Here is a 14685-nt window from a genome sequence, read left to right as displayed (position 1 = left end):
ATGGTGAGACTACCCAAAAGTAACAAATAATAATCTGCCTATGCCCGTGCCGCTAAGGATAACGGGCTTGATGTACAGATGAAGATGACTTTTACTCAAATCGCTTACAACATATTAATATATCTAACCTCAACGACATTTGCGTATATACAGCATCCGCTACACCTGGGCACATGAAAAAGACGAAAATTCGTAGTATGATCGCAGATGCTGTTTCCGTTTGATTTCGTTCCGATATGGTACACTCCTGCGTCGCAAAAAGTCAGCTGTAAGCGGCGCGGAGTGGCCGGTACAGACGTCATTATCGCTCTAGGTTTCAAACGGTGAATGAATAAGCGTTGCTGCATGTGGGTTTTTTTTTCTTTTTTTTTTTCAGATGTTTCTTTCGTCTCTCAGTCGTGGTTTCACTAGCCTACGAATGACAGGCCCTAAGAAAGATGCTGAATGTTCGAAACAAGCCACGAAGCCGCCGCAGACTTCGCAGTGATTGGAGATAACAATTTTCTGTTGCGCGCTCTTCTATGAACGAAACTACAAAAACGTGCATAGATCCACCGTTGTGTGTTATCTTAGCAAAGCGTTGAGATAAATTTTTCAGAGGCATCAAGATAGCTTCCGTGTTTTTCTAATACCGCGACGCAGCACATAAAGGCACTGCATGGGATCTCGGTCTTCTGCAAGTGCCACCACCTCGTCCGTCTGCAAGTTTTCGACGAGCTTTTCATTATTTCCTCATTTTGCTCTGTATGTACGTAGCGCAGCCGTTTAGCAGACGCTCCCGCGGTGTGATAGTGATGGCTCAGGCCAAGCAGCTCTCGTCTGTAGTTTCCCAAAAGACAGCGGCCGTTCGCAGCCGAGCTCTCCCGTACGTAGTCGACAGAAAGACCGGACCCAGCGTGTCTCCGATGGCCACGACGCTGGGCCCTACTTCGGTCCTCGGACAGCCGGGTCAGACGACGACGTGCATCGCTTACGCTTTTCAGCCTTCTCAGGGCCAAGAGGCCATCCTGCTTATTCCGACTACGGCTTTCAAGGTGGAGCTGCGCGACCAGGCAGGTCAGAAGGTGCTGCAGTTGCTGCCACCTTCCAATCCTTTTCCATTCCTGAAGGTCGCCAGTAGACCGTTTGCGGCGGCCGCGACCGCTGGTGTGTCTGCGACCACGCATCGTGGCGCCGCCGGAACATCGCAGCAGACGACAGCGACGATGACAGCTTCATCGTATGCTGCGAGTGACAAATCACCAGGCAGCAGCGCCACTGTCAGGACAGCAACCACTCGATTTCAAACGTGCCCCGCGTCCTGGGCGAACGCCTTGAGGCTCGGTGTCGGCGGTCAAGTTCTGAACGGCAAGTGCGCCGTTGTTCCAAGCGGTGGCAAGATGGCGCTCGCGAGAGCACCTCCGCTCGGCAGCGAGGAAGTTCGCGAGCAGTTGAAGCAGGAGGCCCGCAATCGCTACAATAGGAACGATGCACTGCTTGGCGAAATTTTGGACGAACGCATCGTAAGGGTCCGATACGAGACAACTGGAATGAGTGAATTGTCCGAGAGGGATTCGCTAATCTCGAAAGTGCAGTCCGCCATGCTAGATGCCGAGCAGATTCAAAGGGCCCGTGAGCAGAAGATGAACGAGATTGCCGAGGCCGATGCCCTTTTCCACTACAAAATGGATAGATTTAAGGAGGTAGCCTCCCTCATGAACAGTGAAGAGTTTCACAAGGCGGCAGTCGAAGCAGAGCTCATTCGATTGAGCGAAATGAGCGCTTAGCACGAGGGGGAAAAAAAAAGCAACGTGCTGATGCTCCTTACAAAATGTGACTTCTTTGTATAGGCTCCCAACTTTAGCAGGCCAGATTATCCGCTTTTGTTTGCGCATTTTTTTTTTCAGGTAATATATATTGTTTCCGTATCGCTTTATGTCGCAGCAGTGACTTATTATTCAGCATGCGGCATGCTGCCTAGCTGTTATTCATTCATTTGCTGTCACGACGTCCTGTAGCAAACTCAATGTTTGTCAGCTCATTTTAAGTTAACGATGCTCGGAAACAATCAAGAGCAGAGTAATACCGACTGAAATGGCAGTGCATTCGGGGTTTCAGTATTCTTTAGATTGCAACTTCCCCGAAGAAACAGCATATGGTATACTGACAAATCTGTGACTGTGATATTGGTGATATGGCCGCTACTCAGCACATAGACACCGCATGGGATCTTTGACTCCTGCAAGTGACACGCCACCGCACCAAACAATATCTTCATTGGCTTACATATAAAAGAATAAAACCTGTATGCTGTTTTTTTCTGAGATTTCTGTCTTTGTGTGTACTAATCATTTGCGATTGCTATTTTAGCTTGTGCGGTTTCGTCTTCGCGCCTATGAGTATTTTTCAACAATTTAAAGCTTTGGGTCAGTTAATCAGACATATTTGAGGAAGAAAATGAACCGCAAATACGGACGTAGCATATATACACTTTAAATCCCCACATATGGGTGTGTGCGAAGTTTCAGAAGGTCAAGTGGACAGCACGAGCGGTATTCAACGCTAAGTCTGCGTACATTTGCGGATCATTTTCTTCGATATTTATGCCCGAATGTGTCAGCAGTATGGTGCAGAAAGTGGGTATCCTGTCAAAACCGAATTTTCGCGCCTCTCCTAAAGGATTTTGTAGCGCCATCTGTGCTGCAAGCTAGGAACTGAACCTGAAGTAAGCTCGTTTACCAGGTGGCGCGGCGGTCCTTTGTGTGTTTCGGCCGGCCCGCTTGTGAACGAGTGACCGCGTTTGAAAAAAAGAAAAAAAGTATCGTAGTCACAGTGACTGGCGACGCCGGTGACGGATACTTGTTGACCATGACACACGGAACGGCTGTCACAGGTAAGCTTCGATTCTGCTATCGTCCGCCGAACGGTCCGATCGCGGTTCCCGCGTCCAGCGACTGTGCGTCCGCAGCTGACGCGACGGGCGAAACCTAGGCCTAAACGATTGCCTCTCGCGGTGCCGACTTGCTGCACGTTTTGCGTTTTTCTCGATCCGTCTGGTCGCGAGGTCCTGTGAAACTGGCAGGCAGGGCCTGTCGGCTGCACAACTTCGTTTCTGAGAGGCCCAGCATGCGTTAGTGCGCCCAGCAATGACTTTCGAGGGGTCGGAAGCGCAGTGATCTGCTAACCGCAGGCTTCGCGCGCGCAGTCTGTCTTCAAGTGCGCCGCCGACTGTCCCATGTGCCCGCCGCGGGCCGGCTAGTTAAGCCTATTTTGACGTGTCCCTGCGTTACCAATCCGTGTTCAGCTCAGCGCCGGTTCCGTACGTGCCGATCACCGGCCACCGCAAGAAATTGTAAACAGACAGCGTAATACGAGCGGATTGTGGAGAGGCCATGTTTCTTGCAACGTGTGTTTATGGTTGATGGGAGCGAATGCCGCGGGGCTCCCAGAAAGCCGGCGAAATGCTAGCCGCGGAAACTGCGCGCAGTCGTGTTGGTGGTGTTACCTAGCGCGCGTACAAAGTAGCGGTCTTGAACCTCGCAGTCGGGTAAGTGTTCTGTCAATCACCCAGCTATTTTGGGCCTTCGTGGTGAAACGGATGGTGTAGAGATGGAAGTGAACACGTCGAATTATTAACGTTGTGTGCTGAAACCGTCTCCTTCACCGATGTTGATTTTGGCTGGCTCCAGAGCTCGTACATTCTGCTAAAATTTGATCTCTCCGGTTTATTTCTATTTTTTGTTCATCAGTACGGTTCGTTCCAACTAGGTTAATGAGCGCAGGGTCTGTTCCACGGTTTGTGCGAATTGATTGCTCTCTGTCGCCATTGACGCACGCTGCTAGAATAGAGCAGTGCAGTTCTCAGGTTGGGGTTTCTTCGGAAGTGCCGAAATGCTCTCTCTAGCTTGCTTTTCTTTCGCTTCAGCCGCAAACTTTATGCGAATGTATTTATACTCCCCCTCGTATCTTATCACCCACGGCATGCCGGCAGCTCGATAAACCGGCGTCGCACAGAACGCAAAGTTGTAGTGCAGCCTCTCGTAATATTTTTTTTTTTATTATTATTAAATGTCTGGGAGTAGTTACAATATGCGGACGGTCGCTGACGAAGGCATCACTTGGCTCCTACGACAGTACGTCGCGAAAAGAATTCGATCGGTAACCTTGTCGGAAGGTTCAGCCCGCCTATTTTAAATCCACGTGACTTGAATGCGGTTTTTTTTCTTTTCTTTTTCTGCGTTGCTGGAAGCCGCGTGCGCATGGTCTGCTCGCTTTCTAAACTGGTTCCTTGCACTTAAAATATAAAAAAAGAAAATTCTGACACTTGCTCCCACTACGCTAGTGCTTGACAGCGCATTGTATTTCCTCAGTAGAAATATATTCGAACCTTAGGTTGTGAAGGCCGCGGATGATGCGTGGTAGTAATGGCTAGCAGTGGGTAGTGTACGATGGTTTGTGTACTTGCCTGATTTGTTGAATCTTTGCTATCCTCTTGTTTGAAACAGGATATGCGTGAACAGACGATGTTTTTTGCAGACGAAGGTTTCGTGCAGGCTCATCTTTTCAGAGACGTAAACTGCACTTAGCGAAGCTTGGTCGTGCATGTCCTCAGTGTAAGATAGGCCTCATGCATACTGCTTCTGGTTTTTGGTACTGCTGCCGCCGCCGCATCTGGTCTAGCGATGAGCGGAGGACGCGTTCGTCCTTGGCTCGGGTCCAGATAAGCCGGCTGGGGGTTGCCAAAAACGCGCGCCGTGACGAACGGTTTGTAGTACACACCGCGAACAGTGTTGTCGCAACTCCTCTCGGCGTTCTGCATCTGTGTTTGTTCAGTGAATCCACGCGCTATGTCAGCTAAATGTGGTGTAGGCGGCCAGATGATGCAGCTGAAGCCCTTTGACCAAGAGATCCAGCGCATTAAAAAAAAAAAAAAAAAAAAAAAAAAAAACCTGCTCCTTCGTGTCACGCTGTGATGAAGTAAGCGATTTTCAGCTGTGTAGCACAGCATGTTATTCGGAGCTGGCCGTTGAGATGCTGCTTGTAATTTCTTAGTTTCACTTAACTGTTGCGTTCATTTTGTGGCCTAAGGCTGTTATTTTATTGCTTATAATGTGCTCTTATGTCTATGGAGCTGTACTGAAGGTGGTTGATTCACTTTGTGGTGTGGTCCCAATCTGTGCCCCAACGAAAGGATCAGTGAAGTGCAGTAACAGGAAGTAAATGCTTGAAATCTTTCCGGTTATATTGCATACTTTTTATCGCATGTTTTAAAGGTGCTTCGATTAATGCATGCAGCAGGTTATGTTGCAAGGCAGTTTTGCCTTACTACATTATACATGCACGCACCTAGGCAAGGATGGTGAAGGGATTGATCATGAGCGTTTTTTATGGCCTTTTGAGACTTGGGAGTGCATTATAGGCCTTGCCATTAGGAACTGTCTTTGAACTGGTACCTACATACATAAACAAGCACATGTAGTGTGAGCTGCAATAAGGCAGAAAAATGGCGGGAAATCCCGAAAATGGAACACTAGTGTCTTAGCAGAAGTGGCAAGCTATATTCGGATAATCCTGGGAGAGCTGTCCCTGCTTTCGCATTTTTTTTTCTTCGCAACTAAAGCTTGAATGTCAGTTTTTAACTGAAATATTTTTGGAAGAGGCTGAATGTCGCGCCACCATGACTGACATTTGTCATTTGTAAGGTGACAAGATACAGCCCTGAAAGCCATTGATCGCTCTTGAAAATAGCTATAAGTGCCATTTTGTTGATTCCGAAGTACACACTTTTCCTGCTTCAGTGGTTTGATATGAAAACAAATTACCCATTCTTTTGGTAATCCCCGAGGTTTTATATCTCACTTGAGAACCCTGCTTCAGCACAGTTGACGGGGGCTTTGTGTCTCTCACGTTAGTTTATGGTTGCATTTTGGGTTTTAAAGTGGGGATATTGATGCCGGAAAAACAGTTTCGTGGACTTTGTTTACAGCTGCAGTTATTTTTCTCTATTTCCTGGTTTCATTGATGAGATTATGTGCAAACTGTTGTATCGATTGTTGGTCCTTCTCTTTTTGCAGTAACCCAGACATTAGGAACAAGTCTAGTCATCATCCCCTGTAGGTTGTAAGAATTGACGGTGGCCCCATACACAAGTGAAGTGAAGATGCCTCAAGAAAGCCTGAAGATGATCAGCAACTCCATAAGCCTGGGGCTTGGCCGAAGCCCACTTGGCCTCAACCAGCAGGTATGGCGTTGCACCAGATTTATTTTCACTTTTCTAAAGGTCACAGTGACGGCTTAACACTATCCGCATAATCAAAGTTAGGCAACTGATGGTTGCGGGATGTTGAAGTTGTAAAGGCAACTTGTGTATTTCAAACATTATACAAGGCGCACATAATTAGGAGAGAAAATGCGCTGGCACATCTGTGCTCGCTGCTTGCAAGCATGACATTTTGAAGCTTACAAATAATGAATGTAGGGTAGCAGAGGCATTTCCTTCAACGTCGGAAGTAATGACGTGCTCACTGTTCTGAAGAAGTAAGCAGATGCTGTGCGCTATTTCAGCTCTGCTTTAAGCTGTCTTGTCTTTCCTTTTTCTCTTTTATTGTTCTCTAAAAAGCCTTGTTCTTTGTATCTAAAAAGCGTTCACCTGCCTCGCCCTTTTTGTTGGCATATCTAGTTTTGTCAGCCTAAAAAAAAAAATACATATTTAGGTCGTTGCAGAAGTGGATAGGGCTTTAGTGTTCTGGTGGAACATACCGAACGCCTTTATAAGCACTACTAGTGCATCGTTTCCTAGGTGCTGTTCACAGTAGCGCAGCTGCTGGTAGAAAAATGCTTCTCGCCTGCTAGCCTGGGTGGCAGCAGTCTCAGTGGTGCTGCATTGCAGGTTGCAGGTGGTTCGCGGTCTTCCGTGCTTCTGTCCCACATCGACTTTGAACCGTGTGACGGAGGTGGCAAGTTGTCGACCGAGGCTCTTCGTGCCAAGTATGCGCCCCTGTCGCCCTCACCGGTGCACAACGGTCTGCTCAGCAAGAACAACTCTCTGCACAAGCTTGGTGCGTTGCAAAGCCAGTTGCTGCTTATTTATTTGCTGTTTCGTTCGTAACAAGTATGCATTTCATGCGAGCCTTTTTTTGAGCTTCAGGCCACTTTTTTTTTTCTTGTAGATATTATTTTAGGTTAGCATGTAAACATCCTTGGGCTGACAAAGGTAGTTGTTGTGACCTGTTAAGTAAACATTCATTCAGTGAAGGTTACACACTTGTTGATTTGCACTTAAAGGAGCCTGAGAGTTTATCTAGTGAAACTGACTGTAGCTTTGGCCTGTAATAATGTGCCGTACAGTGGATCTCTGAAATGACGGAATGAGGCTACTAGGTAATATTTAAGTGGTGTTTGTTTGTCTTGGGGCAGTGCGTACCTGTGTTGTTTAACTGCTACTCCGTCACATATGCTGTTACAGAATGACTGTAACGGCTAACTGGTTCAACCTCGTGCACTTGTTGCTTTGAACATGCTTCCCGGTTTGATTGTGGCGACTGGTCTGCAGGCAAGCCTACGACGAACGGTGCCACGACAAATGGGGACGCTGTGGTGAACGGTGGCCAGGAGAATGACAAGGACGGGGAGGACGGCATCCCAGAGCCTCGCGTGCGGCTGCACTCGTCGGACGCGGTGTGGCTGGACTGGCGGGAACGGCGGCGAATTGGCGCGGGCCTTGTCAACCTGGGCAACACGTGCTTCATGAACACGGTGATCCAGTGCCTCACCTACTGCCCACCGCTCGCCAACTACCTGCTCCACCAGGACGACCACTGCACCAAGTGTGAGTGGGCCTGGTGTCGCGTGCTATGTCTGGCCATTTGTTGCGCTTGGTCTTGCCATCAGCATGGTTGCGGTTTGGAGGGTGGCTATCGCTGAGACTGTGTTTGCCCTGGGATAGGGGTGACAAGCTGGGAAGTGTTTTTAGGCATTAACATGAGAAGTTTGATAAGTTGGTAAGTATTCATAATAGTCGAGCGCAAAAAGACGAACACAGCAGAGAAGACATGACACAAGCGCTTACTTGCAACTGAATGGTTTATTCGGAAAAAAAAAAAACGGCTTAAAAACACAAGAGAGCAGCAAAATACAACTGGGCATGGGCAGTGTGCTTCGCAGTCACTGTTGCAAGCAAGCCTTGCCATTCACTGCTGGGCAAAAGTCCCTGCCATGGCCCTTCACGTGGATCCTGTGCCAACAGCCCAATCCCTGCAAATGTCCAAATTCACTGACTCGCATAACTTTCTGCCTTGCCCTAATGTGCTTGCCTCACTGTAGGAGTCCAGTTTAGTTACTACCCTCAACTTCCATCAGTTACTTTGCATTACATGCCGTGCCGCTGCCCATGCTCGTTTGCTCTTAATTTGAAGTCGTGTGTGGTCCACTTGCTTCTTTAGTACTAACCTGCTCCGACTTCATGTCTGTTGTTTCTCTTTGTATGATTGCCTTGCCTTCATCTTGTGGGTCTATGTGAAAAGAAAAGCCTATCACTTTGTTGAAAATTGTTAGAGTTTTGCATTCTCTCCGCACACTTGGGCAGCTTTTTCCCTGTAGTGGATGGACCGTGGCCATTGGTGGTCGTGATTGTGACTTCTCATTGCATCATCTGCGAAAAGCGTGACTCTTGGTTTTTGGGAATGCAGCCGGACGATGCTGTCTACCGGTGCTTGCAATCCTTTGCTCGGCCTGAAACGTGTGCATCCTTCTGTATATGCAGGCAAGACTATCAACTTCTGCATGATGTGCGAGCTGCAGAGGCACATGAAGCGGGCCCTCGAGAAGCCTGGCGACGCCATCAAACCCCTGTACATATACCAGCGGCTCAAAGGTGAGGCTGCTGGGTTTTTGTCACGGACGCTGATTTAATGCAGCGGCAGGAGGCCATTGCTTTGCATTTTGGCAAACCTTTCGGAACGCTCATTTTGTTGACTCGCTTACTGCGGTGCTTAAGGTGCTCGCCTGCTGAGCCACAAGACGTGGTTTTAATTCCAGCCGCGGCCATTTTTCCAGGAAAGTGATGCCGTGTTCTGTGTGGGTGCCGGTGCATGTCAAGAACCAAAGGGGCCCAAAGTAATCCACTCCTGCCTTTGGGACATTAAACACCATAAACCATTTTATTCACCGTGCAGCATTTACTTGTGCACATGGTATATGAGTTTATTATACATCTATTATCTATTATGCCTGTAGCTACAGTACTTGTGGAGGCAAGTCCGTATGTACAGTCCGTATGTGGGGGGCGTGCAGTAGCAAACAAACAAAAAAAGCCTAAACAGTGCGGCAGGCTAACAGATTCAGTTAGGACATAATTGCATAAAATAATTTTAAAAAGAAACGTAACGCTGAGGAAAAGAAGATAGAGATGTATGTGGGCAGAAAGGTTGGGCGCTGCAAAGAGGTCAAAATTTTATATCTGACTGCAGTGCGTAGCAGGGGTCATAATAAACGTGTAAAAAGAAAACTTAGATCTCTCAAATGTTTGGAAAGAACCTAGAAGCACTGGAAATGATCTATAACAATTTTCATTTTTTTTATCAGTTCTGCCCCTCCGAGAGGTTCCTTTTCTTTGAAGTAAAAGCTTCACTATGCTAGGTAGTGCCGGTCTTCACATGTCACTCAGTTTGACCTTCAAGAGACCTTGACGTGTGAGTGTCCATGATCGGGGTGTCCGTTCAAAAGTATAAGGCGCCTTCCTTTCCCCAAATTCTAACTGAAGGAAAAATTGCGGAAAATAAAACGCGGATAGAAAAAGCAGTGTTACAGAGGCTATAGCTGCAACACTTTCGCTCTATCACTAGGTTCAAGCCATGCTTAAACCCCAGGATTTTTCTTTTTTTTCTTGTAGCAATTGCTTGCGCTCAGTGTTTCTGATCAGCCGCTTTCTGTTTTCTTGCGAGAAAAGTCAGTTTATAAAAGCTAAGGCTGCCAGTGCATTGTGTTTTCATTTTCGTGTTTTGATGATTCTGCCACATCCATTGCTTGTCTTTGTGTGTCTGTGTTGTGTGTTTGTGTTCATCATGACTGAATGCAGTGTTCTTTTTTTTTTTTTTTTCTTCTGTCTGCAGCCATAGCAAAGCACTTTCAGTTTGGACAGCAGGAAGATGCCCACGAGTTTCTCCGCTACGTTGTGGACAACCTCTGGAAGGCAGCGCTGTCCAATTATGACGGCGGTGTTAAGTGAGTATCTCTTCCTTTGTGCCCTTCCACCGGACTTTCGTTAGACTAATTTGAACAGCCGCCAGATTATTTGAATTTATCAATGTTCACTCTGTGCGGTCATTTGAACTCTGAACAAAATTTCAGGTTCCCATTCATGTTTGAATTCTCAACTGAGGAATGGCGTAATAGGGTGCTCATAAAATTTTGACTGCCTGTTGCTTTTATTGATGTCGTTTGGGAAGTTATCCTGCAAGCCAAACTAACCACTCGCTTTTCAGCATGTTTGATGTAGTTGTAAACTTTGCTGAGGAAGTGGTACTTTAACTTCCAGTTGTGTCTCGTATGCCAAGTTGCAGCAACATACTCCTTTGCTATTGATACTCTACTTGCTTTTTTTCTGTAGGATTCTGAATGCACTATTGCAGCTGTATCTGCTTGTTCTGTACTACAGTAGAATCTCGGTGATACGAACTCGGCTGATACGAGATTCGGTGTGATACGAATTCATAAAATTCCCCGGCCGAATTGCATTGCGTTCAGTGGGCAAAAAATCGGATGTTCCGAACACTTTTTCTTTTCGCTACGGGTGATACGAACTTCAGTATCACGACCGGTCGAGGCCCACGCACACACGCACAGCGAGAAAAGCGTGCGCAGCGGCGCAGCACTGATAGCACGGATCACGCACACGCGCGCGAAAGAAGAAAAAAAAAATACAGCGAGGAAAAAACCGGCTTGGCAACCCGCGGCAGCAGCGAAGTTGGCGAAGAAGGCAGCGATATCTTGCCCCCCCCCCCCCCCCCTCCCGCTCTCTCTTTCTCTCCCCTCCCCCCGCATTTTTTTTTTTTTTTATCTCGTTGTTGCTTTCTGCTACTGGTGTTGTGCGCACGGCCTTGCGGCCCTCTCCACATTTCTCCGCCGCCCCGCAGGCCACGCTCTTCCGATTTCCGGAGTCTCCGCTGCAGCGGCAACACGTTGCTTCGTTTTCTCGTTTGTTGAGGCTGACAACGCGTTGATAGCGCGTCGTTTTGTGATCATCTCAGCAACGCGAAAAGATACATCATACTACAATGTCACGGAAGAGAAAGGCGCTGACCTTTAAAGACAAATTGGAAATTTTAAATAAGGTGGACAAAGAGCCCAAGAAAAGGCGCACTGACATGGCCAAGGAGCTAGGCCTGCCGCTGTCAACGTTGTCAACGATCGTTGGTCAGCGCGACCAAATTATGCAGAATGTGCAGCACTTCGCGATGAATTCTAAAGAAGCCAAAACTGCCCATCATGTGAAGTTGGAAGAGGTTCTTCTAACGTGGTTCAGAGAGGTCACGGCGGCCGGCGTCAACATCGACGGAAAAGTGCTTCGTGAGAAGGCAGCGGACATCGCACTCACACTTGGAATTGATGATTTTCAGGCCTCCGGTGGATGGATTCACCGGTTCAAGGTGCGTCATAATCTTTCATACAAGACCGTTTGTGGCGAAGGAAAAAAGGTCGACGCCTCCGCTGTGGAAGACTGGATGACAACCACACTGCCGTCTTACATAGCGGGATATGAGGCACGTGATGTTTTTAATGTAGATGAAGCAGGGCTGTTTTACAATCTCCAGCCCGAAAAAAGTTTGTGCTTTAAAGGCGATGCCTGCCGGGGCGGACAAAAGAGCAAACAACGTATCACAGTTTTGTTTTGTTGCAACGCCGACGGATCGGAAAAGATGCCGCTGACAGTCATTGGCAAATATCAAAAGCCCCGATGCTTTAAGGCAGCCGGTCGATTGCCCTGCGTCTACAAGGCGAACAAAAAAGCATGGATGACGTCTTCTTTGTTTATGGAATTCGTCACGTACCTCGACCGCAAGATGTCTTGCCACAACAGAAAAATAGTTTTGCTGCTGGACCAGTGCACCGCCCATCCAAAACAAATGACACTACAGAGTGTTAAGGTGGTGTTCCTGCCCCCGAACGCAACAAGTCATTTGCAACCACTGGATGCTGGGATTATAAGGAATGTTAAGCACCATTTTAAAGCTTTGTTGGTGCGCCTCCTCCTCGCGAAGATTGAAAGGAAGGACGCGAATCTCCAGATCACTCTTCTGGACGCTGTGCATTTTCTTGCAATTGCCTGGGATCGCGTCGTTCCTACGACCATCGCCAATTGTTTCGCGAAGTGTGGGGTTTTCAAATCTGCTGTGGCTACTGCCTCGCAAGTGCCAGACCCGATTCCCATCGATGTCTGGAATCAACTTGACGTCGACTGTTGCGTCGACGATTTCGTCACCGCGGACGACGACCTCGCCACCTGTGGTCTCCGCACGGTTGAAGATATTGCAGAGGAAACGTCATCACAGCCTGGCATTCCATACAGTGACGAAGATGACGACGACCAAAGCGTTGATGACCCACCGCCGACGGCAGCAGAAACGATGCACGCCATCGATGTTCTGCGGCGCGCCGTGACCTCCGAGTCTGTGCGGGAGAAGACAGCGGCCCAATTTTTCAGTTTTCAAAATTCTCTGTTATCAGATCTCGCGGAAAAAAAGGTGCAGAAGGATATACGCGATTTCTTTCAACGAAAATAAATATTTCGTACCTGTTGGAAGGCTTGAAAACGAATTTTGCTCGTTTTTTGGTGATACGAAATTTCGGGTGATACGAAAATTTTCGTCTCCCTTTGAATTTCGTATCACCGAGATTCTACTGTACTTGTAGCTTTATTTTTTTATTGACATATTGAGTGACTTCCTTGTTTTTCGTACCAATCGCTGAAGCCTAACCAATCACAAATAGCTTTACTGCGGTTTATCGCATAGCTTGTGCCATGGTTTTTATTTCTCAGACTCTCATAAATGATATTTTTATTTATTTTTTATTTTTACATCCTGAGAGACTGAGCGTATGGCCATTGACTTAGGCTTGCTTAATATGGGACAGTCTTGCTTGATGTTGACAAAGCTTCATTTGGCTTTTTGAAGGCTTCTATTTAGTTCTGCCAGCCTTGGCTTCAGTGTTGTAAAATTTTTGCCTACGATGGCTTGAGCTCGTGAGAGCTATCACTGAGTCGGCCAAAAGGCGTACCATTCCTGACTTTTCTGGACATTTTGAGCTCTCAGCTCTATTGTTTTTTTAATGGAACATATATGCAGAATAGCTTCCGCTAATGCTAAAGCTTAAGTTTGGTTCCCGCTCGAGAATTGGAGCTGTTTGAAGGGTGAGTCACAGCAGAGTGCAGTTCGGGCGCAGTTGTTTTAACATGCTTTTAGCATGAATGGTTGCAGTTGTGGAGACTGTATTTGAAGATGCTCCTCCTTTGTGCCTTTCCCTCCAGGCTGGACCCTGCAAGCAAGGAGACGACCGTTGTGAACGAGATATTTGGTGGATACCACCGGAGTCAAGGTATGGTGGACACTCTCTTTTTCTGGGGCGTTTGCACACCATTCTCAACTGTTTCACGGCCTTGTGTTCTTTGGGGTGCTTTTGCGGGGCGGGCAGACTTGTCTGATGGCTGAAATGCGTTTAATGTTTCTTTTCTTCTATTTCGTTATCCCAGTGATCTGCATGAAATGCAAGGAGAAGAGCAACACGTACGACCATTTCATGGATCTCATCCTCGACATCAAGGTAAGCTGCCGAGAGGAGCTTGGTCTGTAGAGGAAGGCGTGAGTTTTATATATTTAGTTTCGTTTATATGTTGCGTTTGCTAGTAGCGAATGCAGTTCATCTTGGCTGTTACTCATTGGCTTGCTTAGTCATTTTGTCTTAAATTTTTTCGTACATTCATTTTGTTACCGTTCGTGCTTGGGGAGAGTCGGTGAACTGCCCTTTATACCCTCCAGTGTGGCTTAATTAGTTTGGTTGCTGTGGTGACCATCGTTTTGAATTTTTCGATACCTCCTGCAATACCTGTCTGGAGAATTTTATGTGGGAAGTGAGATGTTGGTTGTGCCGTGATTTTGCATTTTCGTTAAACATCAGCTGATATGATACAGTGCAAAAAAAGGGTAAGATTCCATACTAAAGCGAGGTTATTTATTCATAAAATACCATTAGCATAATAAGCTAAACTAATAACAGTAGGCTATAAAATTGAAGACAAAAACAGAAAGTAATAATGGCCGATTTAGCGCAGTTGATCAAAAATTCTGACTAGGTGAGTGAGCACTGTGCCCTTCACTAGATTTCAGCTTTAGGTCACACATACAGAGCTAAGCCCAGTGTTTGTGGTGTGCTGTTCTTCATTGAAGTTTAAGTTGGTTAGGTTCTGTGGTCAGGTTAAAGGCATGCTCAAGAGTGGCGCCCGCCTTTGCCTCTCCCATGTTCCAGAATGCCTCCAGCCTAGAGAAGGCATTGGAGAAATTTGTGGAGCCCGAGCTCCTGCAGAACGAGAATGCGTACAAGTGCCCCCGGTGCAACATCAAAGTGATAGCACAGAAACGGTTCACCGTCCACCGGGCGCCCAATGTGGCCACCTTCCAGTTCAAGAGGTGAGTGGTGTGGGCGTTGGGGCAT

General features: G+C 47.3%; 1 protein-coding gene across 3 annotated transcripts in view; it reads left to right on the top strand.

The window, feature by feature from the left end:
• The first annotated feature begins 2712 nt into the window (after nucleotides 1-2712).
• The window catches only part of LOC146189203 (uncharacterized), a 29554-nt gene continuing 17581 nt past the window's right edge, over nucleotides 2713-14685 (top strand). For 2 of the 3 annotated variants that reach the window (XM_084604093.1, XM_084604090.1), the window contains exons 1-9: nucleotides 2713-2872; nucleotides 6054-6220; nucleotides 6869-7037; nucleotides 7532-7807; nucleotides 8741-8851; nucleotides 10089-10200; nucleotides 13505-13572; nucleotides 13727-13797; nucleotides 14500-14660. In XM_084604093.1, the coding sequence (XP_084460219.1) occupies nucleotides 6140-6220; nucleotides 6869-7037; nucleotides 7532-7807; nucleotides 8741-8851; nucleotides 10089-10200; nucleotides 13505-13572; nucleotides 13727-13797; nucleotides 14500-14660 (1049 nt within the window). In that variant the 5' untranslated portion in view covers nucleotides 2713-2872; nucleotides 6054-6139. The other variant, XM_084604091.1, reaches the window with a different exon arrangement.

The sequence above is a fragment of the Amblyomma maculatum genome, chromosome 5 (genome assembly GCF_055883805.1).
Source record: "Amblyomma maculatum isolate TAMU_Amacu chromosome 5, ASM5588380v1, whole genome shotgun sequence".
Lineage (NCBI taxonomy): Eukaryota > Metazoa > Arthropoda > Arachnida > Ixodida > Ixodidae > Amblyomma > Amblyomma maculatum.
Note: the sequence above shows the minus strand (reverse complement) of the source record. Positions and strands in the feature narration are given on the sequence as shown.